The sequence below is a fragment of the Chlorocebus sabaeus genome, chromosome 1 (genome assembly GCF_047675955.1).
Source record: "Chlorocebus sabaeus isolate Y175 chromosome 1, mChlSab1.0.hap1, whole genome shotgun sequence".
In the NCBI taxonomy this organism is placed as follows: Eukaryota; Metazoa; Chordata; class Mammalia; order Primates; family Cercopithecidae; genus Chlorocebus; species Chlorocebus sabaeus.
Genome location: NC_132904.1, coordinates 90,346,741 through 90,370,432, shown reverse-complemented (window position 1 = coordinate 90,370,432; position 23,692 = coordinate 90,346,741). Strand labels below are relative to the sequence as shown.

The 23,692-nt window shown below is 43.5% G+C and overlaps 1 protein-coding gene across 3 annotated transcripts in view; it reads right to left on the bottom strand.

The window, feature by feature from the left end:
- Window positions 1-8,066, bottom strand: part of MED17 (mediator complex subunit 17) — a 39,300-nt gene extending 31,234 nt beyond the window's left edge. For 2 of the 3 annotated variants that reach the window (XR_012094413.1, XM_008020544.3), the window contains exons 1-3: window positions 7,455-8,066; window positions 4,365-4,531; window positions 1,748-1,967 (exon numbers count right to left, since the gene is read on the bottom strand). Coding sequence is in view for 2 of the 3 variants with exons in the window: in XM_008020544.3 (XP_008018735.1) it covers window positions 1,748-1,967; window positions 4,365-4,531; window positions 7,455-7,704 (637 nt within the window). In the remaining variant the exon portion in view is untranslated. The other variant, XM_008020546.3, reaches the window with a different exon arrangement.
- Window positions 8,067-23,692: the final 15,626 nt, after the last annotated feature.

Below are 23,692 nucleotides of genomic sequence, written 5' to 3'. Positions count from 1 at the left end.
GTTCAATGTAACTGGTTTTATAACAAGGGAAGATGCTAAAGATTTTCTTGCAATTAAAAACAATGTGATCGAATCCTTTCATAATCATGAGTGACTACCCCAAAGAAAGAATTAAAGTTCCTATACACAAATTATTTGTGGAAAAGAAAATATCCAAAACGAGAAAGCACTGCTTCTACAGACCACCTATTAAAATTTTTAAATGGTCTTGTCATCTTTAATTCATCTTTATGATGAGATTTAACCTTCAGGATTCAAAATAGCCCAATTAATAATAGTGTTGAAGCATGTCATTCCTCCACTATTTGACTTAACCACCTTAACTTACCTTTTTTTAATTTTAGGATAATGATAGCTTACTCTGGCAAACGAATCTTTCAGGTATCACTCTACCATTACCTCAACTATCAAAGCCAAGACTCCCTGACCCCTCCCCTGATATTCACAGCTTTTACCCCATTGAGCTATGAAGTTTTTCCATATAGCCAGTCCCTCTGATTGCCTCAGCAGCTTATAAAACATTGCCACTATTACCCTGTAAAACCTACTATTTGTTATAGCTCAACAACTAAGAATTTATATCAAAAAATATGAAGTCAACATCATCAAACTTTAGTATGCCCCCAAAAGTTGCATGCCCTAAGTTAGTGTTGTAGCCCTAGTTTGATGGGAAAAAGGAAAGCAAACGTTTCTGCCACCCTTTCTCTTCACTCAGGACATAAAAACAGCTTAGCAGATTAATGGGAAAAGAAACAGTAAAGAATAGAAAGTTTCTTTCCTCCTTTCATGTCCATTTTTTTTTTGTTTAATTCTCAGAAGAACACTTGCATCAGGTCCATTTTTTTTGTTTGCTTGTTTTTTGAGACACGGTCAGGCTGGAGTGCAGTGCTGCAATCTCGGCTCACTGCAGCCTCGACCTCCTGGGCTCAAGGGATCATCCTGCCTCAGCCTCCTGAGTAGCTGGGACTAACAAGCATGCAATTTTTGTATTTTTTGTAGAGACGAAGTTTTGCCATGATGCCCAGGCTGGTATTGAATTCCTGAGCTCAAGCAATCTGCCCACTTCAGCCTCCCAAAGTGCTAGGATTACGGGTGTGAGCCACTGCACCCGGCCATGTTCAGTTTTTAAGGGTTACAGGTAAGGCCTCGATTGAGGAGTGTAGTTCTACCTCATTTCTAACAAAAAAGTCAATTATGCTTCAAGGTGTGCCAGCACATAAATCCCATCTTTGAACTTTCTGTTAAGTGTACCTATAAGGTTTTGAAATAGAAACTAGGCTATTTATTATAAGGCTCTAATAAGAGTGGTTTTGGCTTAAATGAACAGAAATTAAAATTTTGAAACATAACACATAGCTGAGAAATAATATATTATAGAAGGATGTTTAACATTATACTTACACAGAAAGCATAGTTTTTTGTTTGTTTGTTTTTGAGATGGAGTCTCGTTCTGTCCCCCAGGCTGGAGTGCAATGGTGCGATCTTGGCTCACTGCAACTTCCACCTCCTGGGTTCAAGCAATTCTCGTGCCTCAGCCTCCCAAGTAGCTAGGATTACAGGTGCATGTTACCACGCCTGGCTAATTTTTTGCATTTTTGGTAGAGACGGAGTTTTGCCATGTTGCCTGGGCTCATCTTGAACTCCTGGCCTCAAGTGATCCACACGCCTTGGCCTTCCAAAGTGCTAGGATTATAGGCATGAGCCACCGCGCCTAGCCAGAAAGTATAGTTTTTAATAATATTCATACCTGCACTTCTGTAGCTCAGATCTCCAAGAATTTTATCTCCAACTTTTCGAAGTTTCCAGTGTTGCCGTAATCGCAAAAGCTCAGAATTGAAGTCTCTCTGTAGCCTGTTTTCTTGGTTTTCGGTAACTGATTTAGTCAGTCTCTCTGCCCCCTTCAATAGGATTTGTGCTGCTCCAGCAAGTGACTTCTTTTTAGATATCAACTGCAACGTCTGAGGATTCTATCAAAAACAACGCAAACATGCAGTTCTGCAGGATTTTTAAATGACTCTAATATTACATATTTTATCAATAATAAAATGAAGTGAAAGAAGAGCAAAAAAGAGGGGCAAGTACACATAACAGTGGTTTTTATAAAAGAACCTTAACCTATTTCTTTGTTCAACTTACCCAAAGCTTTACTTATGTTAAATCAAAAACACTACAATGGCCTCTAGCCAGAACTTACCATTGCATCAACTTTGTCCAGCCTGTTAGGGTCCCCTCCTAATGTACTGCCATTCCTCTCCTTACATATTGCCATCCCCCTATCCTCTACATACACATATAGAGTTATGTATAACCTTTTTGGCACTCATTATACTTCTGATTAACATCTATAATCTCTGCTTCAATGTAACCTGCATTGGCAGAAACCGCTATATCCACAAACCCTAGAACAATGCCTGGCACATAATATTTGATTTAATGAATGAATGAATGACTGCAATGGGTATAACTGTAAAATTATCTTGTATTTTGTAGCTTACCATAGTTTGTATCTTACCATAAGCTATTAAAGTGCTTTTGGAATTAAGACTAAAATCACGAGGCATTAACTTTTTTTCTTTTGAGATGGAGTCTTGTTCTGTCGCCCAGGCTAGAATGTAGTAGCACCATCTTGGCTCACCATAGCCTTGACCTACTGGCTCAAGCGACCCTTCCGCTTCAGCTTCCTGAGAAGCTGGGACTCCAGATGCGCAACACCAAGCCTGGCTTGTTTTGTTTTTTGTTTTGGTAGAGACAGGGTCTCGCTATGTTGCCTGGGATAGTCTCAAACTCCTGGCCTCCTGTTTTGGCTCCCCAAAGTGTTGGAATTACAGGCATTAGCCACTGCGCCCTGCCATTGTTAATATTAAATGTACTTCACTGAATCCTAATTTTTTGGAAAACTGATCAGAAATCAAAATCTATGTATCATATATACATACATAAAAACCCACCATTACCATAATTTGTGTATTTTACTAACCAGTTTAAGAAAGTTTTCTGGCTGTATGAGAGTCAAAAATCATATAAAAAGCTTCATAAAAATATCAAAATAATCTTTTGATCATATTGAGGAACGTAAATAAAAGAGTTCCTGGAGATCTTAAGAAATTCCTGGAGTCTCCTTTCTGGGAAAAGCACAGAATAGAAGAAAAGGCAGTGGGGCTATGACTTAGGTGCTGGAGTTCTAGTCTTGGCTCTCTAACTACTGGCTTGACAGCAACTTGAACATATTACAAATCTCTTTAAGCTTTAGTTTTCTCTCTGTAAAATGAAGAAAGCCGATTTAGGGAACTCTATTAGTCCCTTAACACAACGTTCCTAGATTCTGAAACTATTACTATGTGAGTAATTCTATTCAATTAATTGTATTTACAAATGGGCTCTAACAGTCATTACTTCCTCTCCATGACGAATTTGGTTATGGTCCTGACACTTGTTTTCCTTAAGGACCCAAGCAGCCTCAATGATTTCAGACTATTCACCAACTCCTCTTTCTGCTACTTCTCTTTCATCTTCAAATGTTCAAAAATGGAATATATTGTTTATGAAATATCAGCAATTCTACCCAGCTCTCAATATGCTCCATAATTTGGCCTAACCTTTCTAATCCATCCCCTAAAAAAAAGGAAGGAAGGATTGGATGGAAAAACAGGGACTTAGAGAAAATAACTTCTTAATTTAAGGTCACACAGTTAATGAAGGCAGAGGCAGGACTTGAATCCAGGTCTACCTGATTCCAAAGCCATTATATCATCACATTTTTGTGCAATATATCACAGACCAAGGATCCAGGCTATAAGAATTTGTTAAGATTTGGTAACCTTTAAAGTATTACTTCTTTTTTTTTTTTTTTGAAACGGAGTCTCCCTCCGTCACCCAGGCTGGAGTGCAGTGGCGCAATCTCGGCTCACTGCAACCTCCGCCTCCTGGGTTCAAGCAATTCTCCTGCCTCCACCTCCTGAGTAGCTGGGGCTACAGGTGCCTGCCACCATGCCTGGCTAAATTTTGTTATTTTTAGTAGAGACAGGGTTTCACAGTTTTAGCCAGGATGGTCTCGATCTCCTGACCTCATGATCTGCCCACCTCAGCCTCCCAAAGTGCTGGGATTACAGGCGTGAGTCACCACGCCTGACCTTAAAAGTATTACATTCTTAACGAACCTTAACTCTTCCAAGAATCATAGGTATATAACACAAAAATAAAGGAAATGCAGTTGTATGGTTTTGTTTTAGACCAGTTAGTCTTTAAATCTTCATCTGGACTTAATTTTGCAAGAAAGGAAAATGGAACAATACGCACAAAGCCAAAAAAAGGGTCCTGGGATTTAATAAATGAAATTTTATTATTCAATTAAAGTCCACAAATACCTGTTTTGGAGGAAGTGCATCCTGAGAGACAGGATCAAGAGTCATAAATTTTTTATCCCTAACAATACTGAGAACGTCATAGAGAACACACATTTCTGTCAGGGCACTTCTCAAATTGTTCCTCACTGAGTCCCAAGGCCAAAGGGAAGGTTGAAATTTTACCACCCCTAAAAAGAGAGAGAGAGAAAAAAAGAAATACAGAAGTATTCATTACATTGAATGGCAGACAGCTCACTTAGTTTTAAAAAGTACTAAAAGGAGAAATAATGAATTTAATTTCAAATTGTTCTCTTACTTATCCCATCCCCTCCACCCTTTCTTATATCTTTGTTAACATTCACATTAGCATTCCTACAATTGCAAAATGAATGACATCTATTTTCACAGGTTAAATTTATCATTACAACATTATAGACTCAAGTATCTTTCCAAATTTATGTAAACCTTTTTAATAATCTTACAGTTTTTAGAACTTGAATTTACAATTGTATACATTTTCCAAAATGCAGAAGGGTACAAAACAAAAATGACCTGTAATGCCAGCCACTATTAGCATATCTTCCTTTTAACCATTAAGAAAACATATTGTTATTAAATACATGAACATTCACCATAAAGAGTTCACACGATAAAGAATTAGAGGGTAAAAAGTGAAAGTTTTCCTTCATTCCCCACCCCCGATTCTCTCCCCTCCTGAGAGGTAACCACTATTAACAGACGGAGTATACTCTTTCAAAGGTTTTTCTATGCACTTACATACATCTATTTCCAATTTTCTATTACTTGCTTTTTGCCCCCCCCCCACTTAATATTTCCTAGAGACACTTCCATGTTAGCACTTATAAGTCTACCTAATTCTTTTAACACTGTATGATATTCTGGAACATGGATGTACAGTATGTTTAACCATTTGTATTTAATGGACATGTAGATTGCTTCCAACAGGTAGATTGCTTCCAACAACGCTAGCAGTGGTAAACACCTTGAATATATACCCTGTATACGTGCACCTTTTTCTGCAGATTCAATTTTTAGATGTGGTAATAGTGAATCAAAGAAGATACACATTTAAAACTTTCGGCTGGGCGCAGTGGCTCAGGCCTGTAATCCCAGCGCTCTGGGAGGCTGAGGCAGGGTGGATTACCTGAGATCATGTCTTTAAGACCAGCCTGGCCAACATGGTGAAACCCTATCTCTACTAAAAATACAAAAATTAGCCGGGCAGGGTGCCGCATGTCTATAGTCCCAGATACTAGGGAAGCTGAGGTGGAAGAATCCTTGGAATCCAGGATGCAGGGTTGCAATGAGCCGAGATCGCACCACTGCACTCCAGTCGGCGGCAGAGCAAGACTCCGTCTCAAAAAAAACAAAACAAACAAACAAAAGTTAAAATTAAATTTTGGCACATACTAAACTGCCAGATTGTCTTTCAAAATCACTATCAGTTCACATTCCTAGCCGTGAATATTAACAATCTTTTCAATTTCTGCCAATTTTGTGCATGGAAAGAGTATCTTCATCATGTTTTAATTTCCCAGTCCCTACTAATGAGATTGAGTCTATGTTTTGTTTATTGGTATCTGAAGTCTCTCCTCTATGAGCTATTTATATTTTTGGCCCATTTTTCCAGGGTCATCATTTTCTTTTCAGTTTGAAGGGACTTTTTGAATACAGAAGATATCAACTAAATGTGTGTTATATGGGTAGAACTTCTCCCAGTCTGTCATTTATCTTTTTACTTTGCTTATGGCATCTTTTCCCATTTTTAAATTTTATGTAAGTAATGTATCTATCCTTTGTAAGGTAGGTGGGTGAGTGTGTGGTTGTGTGTGTGGGTGTTAGGGTCTTGTTCTGTTACCCAGGCTGCAGTGCGGTGGCACAATCATAGCTCACTGCAGCCTTGATCTCACTGGCTCAATCCATCCTCCTCCTTCAGCCTCCCCAGTAGCTGGGACCACAGACGTGCACCACCACGCCCAGCAAATATTTTTTAATTTGTAGAGACAGGAGCTCCCTATGTTGCTCAGGCTGGTCTTGAACTCCTGGGCTCCAGCGATCCTTCCATCTTGGACTCCCAAAATGTTGGGACTACAGGTGTGAGCCACCATGCCTGTCTCGTTATTTCCTAAATTAAGAAGATCTATCCTACTCCCAGAATAATACAACTATTCTTTCACTATTTCTTTTAACACTTTGTTTTGCTTTCTTCATTTGGCACCTCAATCCTCAAAAATTATTGTGGAAATAATTTTTGTGTGAGGTATAAAGTAGTATTTACGTTTTTCCGCAAATGGACTCCTAATAATCCTAACAGCACTGCCCTGAAAAAACATCTTTAAATTCCCATTTACACCGAGTCTGCTGCATAATTAAATTAAGAATTGTGATTTTTTTTTTTTTCAAAAATCCTTGACAATAATGAGAATCTGAAACCCACTCATTGTTTCTTCACTTCCCTCCTAACCAGCCTCCTTCCTTCCAGTTTTGCTTTCCCTACAATTCATTTACTGGAAAGCATCTAGAGTAACCTTTAACAAAATCATGTCTCTACTTATCCTGCGAAAGTTTGCAGTGGTCTCAACACTAGTCAAACGCTTATCATGGCCTACTGGGCTCTACAGGATCTGGACCCGCCTACCTCTTGGACCTCGTCACACATTCCAGTCAACACTGACCTCTTTTCTGTAGGTGCTACTATCATCATCCACACCGCACAAGGATGCAAAGTAACTCACCAAAGGTCACCCAGCCGGCAAGGGGCAGAGCCCCCATCTAAGACTCTTAGCCACTAAGTGGGCCACATTAAAGGCCTTCTACAGAGAAGCATTCATTTAAACATTTCACCGTTTGACAGTGTCTCAAACGCTCCCACTCAAGGAGACCCGCAGGAGTACTGCGTAAAGTCGTGTCCTAACCTGTCCGGCAGCAACAAAAAGATGACGACCAGTATCCTTACGCTTCCACTCGTGGGACACTCAAAAGTTCTCGCACGCACAGGATCTCCCCCATCGAGAAAGAGGAGGAGGGCAGCCACCCGGGCGGGTGCTGGGACCCAGACCGGAGGACTCGGGCAGCGGATGCAGGCGTTACCTTCCTCGTCGTCCTGGTCTGCGCTGGACCCGGCGCCCGGCCAGTCCTGCGCGTCGCCCTCGGTCCCCGCCGCCTCCTCCTCCTCGGAGCCCGAACCCTGGCTGAAGTCGATCCGCTGGGCTAGACGCGCCAGATTCTGCGACATGGACAGCGGCGGCAGGTACGTCTCGGTGCCATCGAGGCCCACCTCATGGACCTGCTTCTCGCAGGCCGATTCGATGCTGATCCGCACTGCGCGCACCCCGGACATGCTGGCGGCGTCGGCCAGCGGTGGGAGGACCCCCACACGAGCCAAAAAACGAGGTACGGAGAGGAGGCCTCCCAGCGAAGAGCCGGGAACCCAGCACCCCGGAGCCGCGGTGCCTCAGAAGACCCTCGGGAAACCGAAAGCAACGCTCAGGCTGGAAACAAAAGAGCTGGCCCAGCAACTTTCCCAGAACGCACTGCAGGTTCCCCTCCGGGCGTCTTTCGGAGCAAAACTGGGCCGGCGCGGAAGCTCCTGGACTCCCGAGAGCGCTTCCGGTGAATCACCGTGCAGGGTGGGGTAAACTTCCCGGCCCATAAGAGGCGTGGCCGGCAGCGGGAGGCAAAGACCGGTTCAGGAGCCAAGACTGGCTCTCTGTTTTTAAGCCTGCCTTTGTTTAAAAAGCGGATGAGGAAAGAAAGCCTACAGAGGCGAAAAGAGTCAAGGAAAAAGAAATTAATGGATGCTTGTATCTTAGCAATGAGAGTCCTGTTGAGAGAACTGAGATCTGATGGCGCGCGCCTGTGGTCCCAGCTACGCGGGTGGCTGAGGCGGGAGGATCCCTTGAGCCCAGAAGATGGAGGCTGCAGTGAGCCGAGATCTCACGACTGCCTAGGCAACAGAGTGGGATCCCTTCTCAAAACGAAAGTTTTTTTAAATTAGTAAGAAACTTTTTAAAGACTATCTGAAGAGTTAGAAATTAACGGCATGGCTTGGGGGAAACAATTGTGCTTATCACCACTTAAAATTATACTAATTATTTGGTTTCATGTTAGTTATAACTCTATGACAGCCAATATTTGCAGCAGACATAATAGGCTCTGGCATGTAATAAGTACTTAATATTTATTTTATGCCCGAGTAACAATAAATAATGTTGATCTCACTTTTTTATTAGTGATGGGGTCCCGCTGTGTTGCCCAGGCTGAGTGCAGTGGTTATTCACAAGTGCTATCAGCACACTACAGGCTGGAGCTCCTGGGCTCAAACGGTGCTCCTGCCTTAGCCTCCTGAGTAGCTGGGACTATAGGAGTGTGTCACCATGCCTGGCCTACAAATAATATTTAAAAGATTAAGAAGAAGTGGTATAACTTCAGTCTTTGGGTCTCCAAGAATGTATTTCATTAGTAGGAAATCCACAGAAAAAGATGGATTATCTTATATTACAAACCTCTATATATCATTTAAGGAATTATATATACCGTTTATCGTGAGTGTTGACCAGGTTTTGTTCTGACCAAGATATATCTAGGTTTTGAACTACTTTCCTAAGGTATTTAGGGAAATACAGTTGCCTTGGTGTTAGTCCCTGCTGAAGAAGAAAGCAGATGGCTGTGTGTGGAGGGGGTTAAATTTTCATGAGAGAAACCTATTTCTGGCAAGCTGCACGGTCTGTTGCACAATCATGTTTGAGAACAGTACTTGCTTTTCGTGTAAATTTGTAAAAAAAATTTTTTTAACTTTATTTTAAAATCTGATTAATAGCCAGGCACAGTGGCAGTCTAACAGCAGTGCAGACAAAAACAAGACAACAAATGAACATGATTCCCAGAATAAGTAACAGCTTTTGCCACCAAGTCTTCAAGATCAAAACTAGCTGCTTAGCCAGTTATTTAAAGATGTATTGAATCTGAAAGTTTAGTTGTTGAGGTTCTCATATTATCCATTAATGTAGTCATATTATCTGATTCATCTGGGATACAGACATAACACACAGTTTTTATGATAGTGCAGGTTCGTCCCTGGGCTTCAGTGAGTATGTCAAAAGCCATATGGTTTTGTAATACAGCCTTTTCCGTAAGAGTAACTTTATTGTTTAATAATGGAATACCCATGTAGCTATAGTTTGGGTATAATTGGTTAGGACCTCTATATGCCAAATAACATCTTCAACACTCAGTTGTGGTATGAAGATGGAAGCTAAATGATCATACCAATGGAACACAGAATGAACCCAATGAGATCATAAATAAGGAAAATGTGCAGGTTTTGGCAAAGTACGAACTACTCGACCATATGGTTAAGCATAACCTGAAGAACATCATCCTAACTATCCTGGAAGTAACCATGGCCATAGGTTAGTGCCACATAGCCAAAATGTTCCATTTGGAGCTAATCAATAAATACATTCAATGGCATGCCAGTCAGTACTTTGTAATATAATGGTGTGAATACACAGTTCTTTGGGTATCCATCCCATATCTCCAGTGCTTTTGGGCCAGATATCTTTGGTATGATTTCTCTGTTCCCAACATAAAGAGGCAAAGTGGCTGGGCACAGTGGTTCATGCCTATAATCCTCCACTTTGGGAGAATGAGGTAGGTGGATCACCTGAGGTCAGGAATTCGAGACCAGTGTGGCCGGGAATTCGAGACCAGTGTCGCCAACATGGTGAAACCTTGTCTTTACTAAAAATATAAAAACTAGCTGGTCGTGGTGGTGCATGCCTATAATCTCAGGTACTCAGAAGACTGAGGCAGGAGAATCACTTGAACCCAGGAGGCAGAGATTACAGTGAGCCAAGATCTCACCACTGCACTCCAGCCTGGGCAACAGAGTGACACTCTGTCTCAAAAAAAAAAAAGAAAAAAGTCGGGGGTTGAGGAGGCAAGGGCAAGGTGACTGAGCTGACAGAAAGAGGGGTAAGCCAGATAAAACCATCTCAAATTTGTGTTATACCATTCTGAAATCAAGGTGTCTTATCTCTTAATTGGGGCAGTGTCATTGTTCATTACTTAGTTGGAGCAGTGCCAGCATTAAAGTTAACAAAGTAGTTTCTTTTACTAAGAAGCTCCTTCCATGCCTTTTACTCTGTAAAGGTTTTTTTTGTTTTGTTTTTTGAGATGGAGTCTTGCTCTGTCACCCAGGCTGGAGTGCAGTGGTGTGATCTTGGCTCACTGAAACCTCCACCTCCTAGGTTCAAGTGATTCTCCTGCCTTAGCCTCCTGAGTAGTTGGGACTACAGGTGCACACCACAACAACTGATTAATTTTTGCATTTTTAGTCGAGACAGGGTCTCACCTTGCTAGCCAGGCTGATCTCAAACTCCTGAGTTCAATCGATCTGCCTGTCTTGGCTTCCTAAAGTGCAGGGATTACAGGCATGAGATACTGTGCCTGGCCTGTAAAGTATTATTAATAGGATAGTGACATGCTTTATCCTTCATCATACTGGTGTCAAGCACCATGACTGTTTAACACAAATATATTTCTGATATTCTATGCAATATCTTCTCTCCTTGGAGCAATATATTTCTCTCCTTGGAGAGAAGATACCCACCAGGAAAGCCAGAACTACTGGAAAGGGGCATGAGACCACATATTCAACAAGCATTTTTTTAAATAATCTATTAGCATAGTCCTAAGCCCATTGCAAAAAGAGATTTGCTTTATGGGCAACAGTTAATGATAGTAGTGCCAATACATGAAAACTAAGGACAAAAAGAAAGAAGTTTAATGGGAGCTTGTAAAGGAAACTCTTCCCCGTGTATTAACATTTGCTAATATTAAGCATTTGTTTAGATACAGCCCTGGTTTGGAGACTTGGGTTTTAGCCACCTCCATCAGATGTTATCTTGTTCTAGACCTGTCATTGACTTATTTTGAAACAGAGATCACCTTCTGGGGAAACAGTCCCTCAGGAGATGGAGCCCTCTTCAGATGAGAAACGTGGATCTAGGAGTCTATTCCAGTTTTTGTTTTTGTTTTTTTGAGATGGAGTCTCATTCTGTCATCCAGGCTGGAGTGCAGTGATGCTATCTCAGCTCACTGCAGCCTGTGCCTCCTGGGTTCAAGTAATTCTGCTTCAGCATCCCCAGTAGCTGGGATTACTGGCAGGTGCCCACCACCACACCCGGCTAATTTTTGTATTTTTAGTAGAGATGGGGTCGTGTCATGCTGCCCAGGCTGGTGAATTCCTGAGCTCAGGCAATCCATCTGCCTTGGCCTCCCAAAGTGCTGGAATTACAGTCGTGAGCCACCACACCCAGCCAGGAGTCTATTCCTTCTAATATAATAGCAAAAGGGTTACTAAGAAGCACTTGGTAAGAGCCCTTCCACTTGGTTGGAGAGAGTCCTTTAAAGGATGTTGTTTCCAGTAGATACAATCTCCTGGATGAAAATTGTGGGTCTTGAATTTTTCATATCCCTGGAGCCCACTAGGAAATAATCTTTCACTAGGTAATAATTTTAGTTAATTGTCTCATAAAGTTAGAATAACAAAGGAGTATTCCTCCCCTTACAGTTAAGGAGTTACCATTTCCTGGGACAGATTCATAGGTATGAGAGTTATTATTTCAAATGGGTACAACTGATGTTTTCTAAAGGGGTTGATCTTGGGTTAAACAAAGCCAACTGGCCTTGGGATCTTAAAAATTTGTGTTATTGGCCGGGCACAGTGGCTCAAGCCTGTAATCCCAGCACTCTGGGAGGCCGAGGCGGGTGGATCACAAGGTCAGGAGTTTGAGACCAGCCTGGCCAATGTGGTGAAACCCCTTCTCTACTAAAAATACAAAAATTAGCCGGGTGTAGTAGTGGACATCTATAGTCCCAGCTACTTGGGAGGCTGAGGCAGGAGAATCGCTTGAACCCGAGAGGCGGAGGTTGCAGTGAGCCAAGATCGCGCCACTGTATCCAGCCTGGTGACAGAGAGAGACTCCGTCTCAAAAAAAAAAAAAAGGCTTGTGTTATTTTTTGTCAATTTAGTGTTTTCTTTTTGTAAGGACAGGATCTCACTATGTTGCCCAGGCTGGTCTGGAGCTCCCAGGCGCAAGGTCTGTAGCTCCTGGGCTCAAGTTATCTTCCTACCTCGGCCTCCCAAAGTGCTGTGATTACAGATATGAGCCACTGCGCCCAGCCCAGCTGAGTCTTAATTATTCCATATATATGCCCCACCAATCCAGATAATTGGGAATGATAAACACAATTAAAGTGCTGGAGGATGGACCAAATTCTACATACTGACTGAATTCTGTCCAATAAAATGAGTACCTCAGTCTCTATTGAGTTCTAGAGGAACTCCCTGAGTTGGAATAATCTTTTCTATAAGAATTTTACTTACTGCTAAGGAGGTCGCTCTTTGGCATGGAAATGCTTCTACTCAATGAGAAAATGTGCAAATCACTAAAACTTGTATCCTTGTGACTGTGTCAGCTGAACAAAATCTAATTGCTATACTTCCAAGGGGTCTTCAAGTAAAGGAAAATATCCTTGGGAACTGTGTAAAAGGTTTCCCTGGATTACATTTTGGGCAGATAGGGCAGAAATTGTATACCTTATGAGTTATAGTCAGAAAGCGTTCCAAAAATATTGTTTTCCCCAAGCAACTATTTTATCAGGGCTCCAATGAGTTAGATCATGTACATAGGTTAAAAATGATTACTGTGAGGCTGGGTGCGGTGGCTCCTGCCTGTAATCCCAGCACTTTTGGAGGCTAAGGTAGATGGGTCACTTGAGCCCAGGAGTTCAAGACCAACCTGGGCAACATGGTGAAACCCCATCTCTACAAAAAATACAAAAATTAGCTGAGCATGGTGGCATGCTCCTGTGGTCCCAACTATGCAGGAGGCTGAGGTGGGAGGATGACATGAGCCCAGGAGGCAGAGTTTGCAGTGAGCTGAGAATGCACCACTGCATTCTGGGTGGCAGAGCGAGACTCTGTCTCAAAAAAAAAAAAAAAAAAAAAAAAAGATTACTGTAATTCAACAGAGAATATAGGCAAATTGTTTGGCCCACGCCATACCTCATCTTTGATAGAGTATGTTCCCCACTTTGTTTTCTGGTCTATCCAATGGGTTCCTGATTTTAACTTTTTTTTTTTTAAGAGACAGGGTCATTCTCTGTTGTCCAGGCTGGAGTAGAGTGGCACAGTTACAACTCACTGCAGCTGGTCTCAAACTCCTGGCCTCAAGGGATCCTCCCATCTAGGCCTCCCAAGGTTCTGGGATTACAGGCATACGCCACCACAGCTAGCATATGTATTCTTTTAAAACAAAACAAGCCAGACATCCTGCAGTGGACTAAAGAGAATCAGTTAACATTGAAAGGGATTAAAAAGGGCCTTAGAGATGCCTCAGGGTGGGACCCCCAAGTTATAACATTCCATTTTCATAGTTCGTTTTTGAAAATCAGGGAACGCCTTAGACATTCTGACATAAAAACAGGGAGCCCAAAACAGACCTATAGGCTACTATAGTCAGCAACTGCACCTTTTTGCTAAAGCATTGCCCCCTTGCATGAGGGCAATAACTTTCCACTGCTTTGTTAGTAAGAACCACCAGAGAAATAGTGATGGGAATTTCCTGTCAGTTCCACATTCTGTGAAAGCACTTCAAAACTGGCACCACACTCAACATTATTCTGTCATCAGACTACTTATGAAGTTCTTTTTTCTGGACCTCATATTACAATCTCTAGGTGCAATAATCCAAACTCTGCCATTCTTCTGTGAGATGAGATGTTGCACAATTGCATAATCTTTATTTTCATTTTACTTTATTTTTTCAAGGCAGAGTCTTGCTCTGTCACCCAGGCTGGAGTGATCTGGTCCCAGAAGCCCCCCCAACCAGGGAAGGGCCATGAGCTGGACAGAGGGGAGCCCCAGGTCACCCTTGAGTGCCAGGGCCATGTGGGGAGCTCACAGCAACCCCTGCCCTGATGCTGGCCTGGGACTAGCAAGGACCTGGAGCTCCTGTCCCAGACTGCAGGGGACCTGGCTGGGGTTTCATGCTCCACAGAACTGGTGGGAGCTGCGAGCAAGCAGCAGCGCCCATCCCCCCCCCCCCCCCACCCCAGGTGCAACTGCAGCTGCCCAAGTCAGGGCTGTGGACTCAGGCCTACCTGTGTTCTTGGGGGTTGGGAGCAGGCAGGCACCCTGAATGCCCCACACCCCCAGACCCGGGCCTCTCTGTACTCTTGGAGGCCTGGGAAGTACCCCAACCCCATTGTCTCAGAAGTGACTGCTCCCACTGCCTGGCTTCTCTCTGCTGTTGGCACCTGCTCTGATCTGAGAGCAACATAGGGCCCAGCTGGGGTGCTGTCACAGCCCAGCCAGGTGTGCACACACTAGGGGCAGTGCTGACATGCCAGCTGCCTTGGCCCCTCCAGACTTTGGGCACCAACAAGCATAGGAGGGAAGCCGAGGTGGGCGCTGAGGGTGGTTCAGCACTGGCCTACAGGTGCCCCTTGGCTTGAGCAGCCTGGGCACCATGGACAGTGGCAGGAGGCAGACAGGCTTCTGGGCAGAAAAGTGTGGGTCCCCGGTGAGGCCCCACCTTCAGCCCAGAGAGGGCCTGAATGCTGGGGGCCAAACTGCCAGTCCTGGGAACCAGAGTGAAGACTTGTGGTGCCTTTTCTTGGCCCATCCATGGCCACCCTTGGACCAATGAGTGCATACTTCTTCCTCTCTGAGGCCCATAAAAGCCCCAGGCTCAGCCAGAACAAAGCAGAGGACAGAGAGATAACAGGACAACCTGCCTACAGAGAGGAACCACCAACTCTAGAGCCTCCTCTCTGGTGAGAGCTACAGATGATGAGACAGCCAGCTGCAGAGAGGAGCTACTCTCTCTGCTGAGAACTGAACAATTGCTGGGATGACCTGCCTGCAGAGAGGAGCTACCCTCTCTGCTAGGAGCTGAACACTCATCAGGACACCCTGTCTATGGAAAGGAGCTGCCCACTGCAGGTCTCCTCTGAGCTCTTCTAATGCTCATTGAAGGTCCTTTTCATCTTGCTCACCTTTCACTTGTCTGCATACCTCATTCTTCCTGGTTGCAAGACAATAACTTGGGACTCGTTGAAAGGCAAGACTTAAAGAGCTATAACACAAACAGGGCTGAAACATGCCCCTTGCTCACCACATTGTGGGTGGAGAGAAGAAGAGCTGCAGCCCTTTGGAGAGGCCAGACCTGGAAACTCCCTGAGCCAGGGTTGTGACTCCCTCTTTGGGGCCTGCGGTTCCTGAGTCTCCAAGCTTCCGGGCACCACTGCATTCCCTAGTGCCAGCTGGGGAAGCAGCTTGTGGTGCACCTGGTCCAGCCAGCATGTCTGACTGTGCAGTAGCTGGATCCCTTGTTTGCTCAGATAGCCCTCACCTCTCCATGCCTGACTCACAGTCTTTCTTGGAGGCATGGGAGCAAAGCTCAAGCAAAGGCACTACCAGTCACAGGTTTCCAGCCAGAAAAGTGACACCCCAAACATCCCATAACAAAACTCCTGGGCTTAAGCAATCCTTCCACCTGGGCCTTCCAAAGTGCTGGGCCTACTGGCATTAGCTGCCATGTCCAGCCCATTGTTTAATTTTCAAGTGTTCTGAAAGGGATGCTTTTTGTTTTTCATGGAAAGTTTTATATTTTGTAATTGTATGGGAAACAGGCTGTTGTGCTAAGTCTTGGTGCTGGGCAATGCTTATTCCAACTTGGCCAGCACCAGAAGTTCAAATTCATGTTTTTTTTTTTTTTTTTTTTTTTTGAGATGAGGTGCATTAGAGTTCTCTTGAGAGACAGAATAGGATAGATGTACATATGAGGGGAGTATATATGGAGTATATATGAAGGGGAGTATTGACTCACACAATCACAAGGTGAAGTCCCATAATAGGCCATCTGCAAGCTGAGGAGCAATGAAGTCAGTCTGACTCCCAAAACCTTGAAAGTAGGGAAGCCGACAGTGCATCCTTCAGCCTGTGGCCAAAGGCCCGAGAGCCCCTGGAAAACCACTGGTATAAGTCCAAGAGTCCAAAAGCTGAAGAATTTGGAGTGTGATGTTTGAGGGCAGGAAGTATCCATCATGGGAGACACATACAGCCTGGAAGACTCAGCAAGTCGGCTTCTCCCACCTTCTGCCTGCTTTTTTTTCTAGCTGCACTGGCAGTTGATTGGATGGTGCCCACCCACACTGAGGGTGAGTCTGCCTTTCCCAGGCCACTGACTCAAATGTTAATCTCCTTTGGCAACACCCTCACAGACACATTGAGGAACAGTACTTTGCATCTTTCAATCCAATCAAGTTGACAATATCAACCATCACACAAGGTGTCATTCTGGTCACCCAGACTGGAGTGCAATGGCAGGATCTCAGCTCATTGCAGCCTCTGCCTCCTGGGCTCAAGCGATCCTCCAGCCTGAGCCTTCTAAGTAGCTGGGACTACAGGCATGCACTACCACACCTGGCTATTTTTTTGTGTTTTAGGTAGAGACAGAGTTTCTCCATGTTGCCCAGGCTGATCTCGAACTCCTGGGTTCAACAGATCTGCCCACCTCAGCCTCCCAGAGTGCTGGGATTACAGTTGTGAGCCACTGTGCCTGGCCCATGTGTTCTTTAGTAAATTTCTCTTGTGTTTATGATATTCGATTTCCTCTAATGTGTTGTCAAAAGAAAAATTTTAGACAAACGGAGCTTAATTGAGCAAAGAACAATTCTTGAATTGGGCAACCCCCAGAACAGAATAGGTCCAGAAGTGACTCCAGTGCTGCCAGATGGTTGGAGAGGATTTAAGGACAGAAAAAGGAAAGTGGCTTACACAAAATGGAAGGGAGGTACAGGAACAGTTGGATTGGTTACAGCTTAGCATTTGCCTTATTTGAAGGTGGTTCAAACAGTTGGCCACCTGTGAGTGGCTGGAGTATGGCTGCTGTGATTGGTTGAGACTTGGCTACTTGTTACAAGAGTAGGTTACAGTCTGTGAACCCAAAATATCTGAGACAGGTCTCAGTCAATTTAGAAAGTTTAATTTTCCAAGGTTAAGGATGCCCTGTGACACAGCCTCAGGAGGTCCTGACGACATGTGCTCAGGATGGTCAGAGCACATGTTGGTTTTGTACATTTTAGGGAGACATGAGACATCAATTAATCTGTGTAAGATATACATTGGTTCCGTCAGATAAGGCGGGACAACTCTATGTGGGGACATCCAGGTTAGAAGCAGATAAAGAGGTAAAAGGAAAAGGTTGCATTCTTGTGAGTCCTTGATCACACTTCCACTTAATACACAATTTAGTTTGGCTCAGGGAATGTGCATATTGTTTTTACATAAACAGGAGGGCAGAGAAAGCAATCAGATATGCATTTGTCTCAGGTGAGCCTCAGAGGGATGACTTTGAGTTCTGTCTATCCTTTGTCCACAAAGTACTGTGGACAATTGTGAGGGAGGTATATAGCTTTTTATCTATGTAGCTACCTTATTTAGGAATAAAATGGGAGGCAGGTGTCTGACATTATTTCCCAGCTTGACTTTTCTTTCGGCTTAGTGATTTTAGGGTTCCAAGATTTATTTTCCTTTCACAAATCCATTTACACATCCAGTTAGATTACATTTCACTAGGTATGGAGAAACCTTTAGGCCAGCTTAAAATATGTAAGGAGGCAGCTTTAGGCTAAACTTAATTTAACAGTGTACAGTACAATATAGGACAATACTGGCCGGGTGCGGTGGCTCATGCCTGTAATCCAAGAACTGTGGGAGGTGGAGGCAGGCAGATTCCCTGAGGTCAGGAATTCGAGACCAGCCTGGCCAACATGGCAAAACCCCATCTCTACTAAAAATACAAAAATTAGCTAGGCCTGGTGGTGTGTGCCTGTAGTCCCAGCTACTCCAGAGGCCAAGGCAGGAGAATCACTTGAACCTGGGAGGCAGAGATTGCAGTGAGCCAAGATTGCACCATTGCACTCCAGCCTGGGCAACTCCATCTCAAAAAACAAAAAACAAACAAGAAACAATATAGGGCAATACTGATAGGATTTGTTCTATTTTATTTCAATTATTTTTTCACCTAAGTTAGGGCTTAGAAAACGAAACTGTAGGCCGGGCGCGGTGGCTCAAGCCTGTAATCCCAGCACTTAGGGAGGCCGAGACGGGTGGATCACGAGGTCAGGAGATCGAGACCATCCTGGCTAACACGGTGAAACCCCGTCTCTACTAAAAATACAAAAAACTGGCCGGGCGAGGTGGCGGGCGCCTGTAGTCCCAGCTACTGCGGAGGCTGAGGCAGGAGAATGGCTTGAACCCGGGAGGCGGAGTTTGCAGTGAGCTGAGATCCGGCCACTGCACTCCAGTCCGGGCTACAGAGCAAGACTCTGTCTCAAAAAAAAAAAAAAAAAAAAAAAAAAAAAAAAAAGAAAACGAAACTGTAAAACATGGCACTTTGGCATGCTGAGTGCTTTGAATTAAGGAATATTAAACGGTCTCAGAAATAAGCCTCAGAACCAACAGATCTCTCTGACCTTCCTCAGCTTCCCCATCTCTCTGACCTTCTTCCTTTCCTGAAGCATGTGGAAGGACTCTGGAACATTCTTTTGTGAGTAGGGAAGCTTCTTTCCAAAAAAAAGAAAAAAAGAAAAAGAAAAAAAGCAGTGATTCCCCTTTCTAGGAATCTCATCAAATAACCAGAAAAGGTTAACCACCAAAAAGATAAGACACTGAGAGTTGTCACTATGTCCAGACAGGCTTTTCTCTGTTTTATTTTTGTTTTTTGAGACAGAGTCTCACTCTGTCACCCAGGCTGGAGTGCAGTGGCATGATCTCCACTCACTACAACCTCTGCCTCCCACGTTCAAGTGATTCTCCTGCCTCAGCCTCCGGAGTAGCTGAAATTACAGGTGCCTGCCACCATGCCTGATTAATTTTTCTATTTTTAGTAGAGATAGGGTTTCTCCATGTTGGCCAGGTTGGTCTCAAACTCCTGACCTCAGGTGATCCACCCGCCTTGGCCTCCCAAGATGCTGGGATTATAGGCATGAGCCACTGTGCCCGATCTGGCTTTTCATTTATTCTTCTGAGTGCAGCTCCAAGAGGATTACCTGGGAGATATTATCTATATAAGATAATCTTTGCTCACAGTTAAGTTCTGCCCCTTATCTTCCTGCCATCTCCCCCAGAGTTCAAAATAACTTTCTTCCAGGCCATTGTTCTTGGAGCTCATTCATTTCCTCTAAAAATCTTTTATTCCTATACCCCCCTGCCCACCATCTCCTCTTCCTCTATGAAGAAGGGTATATAAACATCTGGACCTCACTGGATTATTGAGTAATCATTCTCCTGAGGTTCTCTCATGCTTATGCACATTAAATAAAGTTTGTATGCCGTTTTCTCCTGTTAGTCTGCTTTTTGTCAGTTTATTTTCAATGAGCCTTCAGAAAGAGTGAAAGGGAAGCTTGGTCTTCTCCTCTATGCATGTCAGTGTCCCCACTAGACCGAGCTCTTCCAGGTCAGGGACTATGTCTTATTCATCTTTGTATTCATAGTATCTGGCACAGTATGTACCAGTACAATATGTACCATGTATACCAGCAGAGTAGGTACTAGTATATACTAATACCACTACAGCATGTACCAGAGCACCTAGTATAGTATGTAATAGTGAGTTGCTACTGAATGAAAGATTAGGCCACACAGAGGCTTTACAGATAAACTAAAAGGAAGCTGAGCTTTAAAACCAAAAGCAAATGGAAATCTGCATTTAGGTGTTGTATTAGTCTGTTCTCGCAGGCTGTAAAGACATACCTGAGACTGGGTAATTTATAAAAAAGACAGAGGTTTAATGGGCTCATGGTTCTGCGGGTTGTACATGTGTCTGCTTCTGGGGAGGCCTCAGGAAACTTACAATCATGGGGCGAAGGCAAAGTTAAGCAGGCAGGCTGGGAACAATGGCTCATGTCTGTACCCAGAATTTTGGGAGGCTGAAGTGGGAGGATCACTTGAGTCCAGGAATTCAAGACCAGGCTGGGCAATGTGATGAAACCCTGCCTCTAAAATAAAAAACAAAATTAGAATAAAATAAAAATTAGCTGGGTGTGGCATGTGCCTGTAGTCCCAGCTACTCTGGAGGCTAAGGTGGGAGGATGGTTTGAGCTTGGGAGGCCAAGGTTGCAGTGAGCTGAGATCATGCCATTGCACTCTAGCCTGGGTAACAGAGTGATATCCTGTCTCAAAAAAAAAAAAAAAAAAAAAAAAAAGAAAAGAAAAAAAAAATTTAAAAGGGGAGGCGGGCACATGTTCACATGGCCAGCAGGAGACAAAGAGAGAGTGAAGTGGGAGGTGCTTTCAAACAAGCAGACCTTGGGAGAACTCTATCACAAGATAGCACCAGGGGAATGGTGCTAAACCATTAGAAAACCACACCCATGATTCAATCACCTCCCACAAAGCCCCACTTCCAAGCCTGAGGGTTACAATTCAACATGAGACTTAGGTGGGGACACAGAGCCAAACATATCAGGTATCCACTGTAGTGACAAATATTAGGTTGCCAATGCAAATAATATCAAGTGTTAGTCTAAATTTGAAGAAGTTAATCCTCATTGTGGTTAATATGAGTCAGAAAAACAGAGCATATCAGAGAAATGAGGCTAAAGGTAGGAGTTCTAGGAAGAGTAATCATAGATTTAGCCAATGAATATACCAGATTTTCTGCAGAAAATTCAGTGTTTAATATTTCATTATTTTAGTCACATAATTGCCCTGTCAGATTGTGTTCTGTTATCTGGAAGATCAAAATGAATGCCCTTTATCAACTAAGAAGAACCCTAAAGTTAAGAAAATGAAAGTTACCTATGGGTGGAGGGTTCAGGGCTTGGTTGGCATGGGAACTTTGCAAATTCCTAAGGCTACAAGAAAAACCACAATCTTGCTAAATTCGCTAAAAATAGGAGCTATTAGGAAAATTGTCAGAACCTTACCAAACCTGATTTACAATCCAAACCACTATAGCTCTGATTGGACAAAGGACCAGCCTTACAAAAATTCTTTCCTGATAAGCAACTGAAGACCTCAAACCAGTTTCAGCCAGTTTATAGAGACTGCATGCAAACTTTGTGTCCAATAGTTCACCTTTTGACATGAAGAGCCAAGTTCCACCTTATTTTAATGTTAAAACCTTACCCCAAAGTGAACACGGTATGTGTGTTATATATATGTTTATCCATTGCACGTGTTCAACTTCCCTCGTAGATATGTATAACTTTTCTCCCAAACCTGCTGAATATGTTTTACTCTATTGTGCAATACAGGTCCTGTGAGGCATAAAAACCAACCTGCCCTTTTCCTTCTGGGAAGAGAGTACCTTTGGCATAAGCTGGAGACTCTCTTCTTGCTGTGCAAACTGAAATCACCAATATAGTGCTCCTTTCTACTATTTAGCCATCCTTGTGGTCTTTTGGGCGACATTTTCTTTTTCTTTAAGAAACGCGGTCTGACTCTGTTGCCGAGGTTGGACTGAGGTGATGCCATCTGGATTCACTATAGCTTCAGCCTTCATGTCTCAAGTGATCCTCCCACCTCAGCCTCCCAAGTAGCTGGGAAAACAGGTGTGTGCCACCATGCCCAGCTAATTTTTTTAGTTTTTGTAGAGATGGGGTCTATGTTACCCAGGCTGGTCTCAAACTCCTGGGCTCAAGTGATCCTCCCACCTCAGTCTTCCAAAATGCTGAGATTTACAGGCATGAGCCATTGCACCTGGCTGGATGACAATTCTTTAGGTTTATCTGTGCTCTTATTTTAGGTTTGGAAAGATGGTACGACACTGTGATGTATAATAAGATACACAGTATGTATAGACAGTCTTAGTCCCAGTGTTCTGGCACACAGCTCCTAAAACCCTGGGAATCTCCAAAGTGATAAATGGTTTTTGTATGCTAATAAAATGACAGTGTTAAGTGGGTTTCTGCATGCCGGAAGCTCCTGGATAGCTTCAGGATGGGGGCTCCTTGCCCAGGAACTAACCAGTGATTAAAGAGTTATGACTTTCAGCCCCAATCCCAACCTTGAAAGAGAGGAGAGGCTGAAGGTTGAGCTGATCACCGAAGGCCAATGATTTAATCAATTCTGCCTACATAAGGAAGCCTCTATAAAATCCCAAAAGAAACGCAGAGGCAGGTGGATCACTTGAGCCCAGGAGTTCAAGACAAGCCCGGGTAACATGATGAGACCCCATCATGTTGGGGTTGGGCATCATGGCGCGCACCTGTTAGTCCCAGTTCCTCAGGTGGAGAGGGGAGGATTGCGTGAGCGTGGGAGGTGGAGGTTTCAGTGAGCAGAGATCATGCCACTGCACTCCAGCCTGGGTGACAGAGTGAGAACCTGTCTCAAAAACAAAATCCAAAAGAAAAGGGTTTGGATAGCTTCCAAATTGCTGAACATGTGGAGATGCCTAGAAGGTGGGGCACCCAGAAACAGTGTGGAAGCTCTGGACTTTTGCTGTCCTTTCCATATGTATCTCTTCTATCTGGCTGTTCATCTGTATACTTTATTATATCCTTTATTAATAAACTGGAAAATATATGTAAAGTGTTTCCCTGAGTTAAATGATCTGCTCTAAGCAAATTAATCAAACCTGAAGAGGCAGGCATAGAGACTCCAATTCACAGTGGGTTGGTCAGAAGTACAGGTCACAACCTGAAGCTTGTGATTGGCATCGGAAGTGGGAGGCAGTCTTGGAGGACTGAACCATTAAACTGTGGGATCTGATGCTATCTCCAAGTAAATAGTGTTAGAATTGAATCAAATTATAGGATCCCCAGCTGATGCCTGCTGGAGAATTGCTTGGTGTGTGGGAAAAAGCCCCATGCATCTGGTCACAGAAGCATTCTATGTTATACTGAGTGAATGTAAGAGTAAGAAGAGCACTTTGGGCCAGGTGCAGTGCCTCATGCCTGTAATCCCAGCAATTTGGGAGGCTGAGACAGGCAGATCACTTGAGGCCAGGAGTTCGAGAACAGTCTGGCCAACATGACAAAACCCTGTTTCTATGAAAAAAGAAAACTAAGAAAAAATTTAAAAAGAAAAGCATTTTGATTTCCTCCCCCCCATCATCTCTATTAGATGGTGTGAATGTACCTGGTTTCCAGGCTTTTTGAATTGTGTCTATAAGCAATACAATTTTGAACTGAAATCCCTAACATAAGAAATGTACACAAAACTATAGAAACTTAAAAGGATGAAATAAAATATATAAATAGATGTTCTAATATTCCCACACCCCTTGGAAGGTCATGTGTACCTGCTG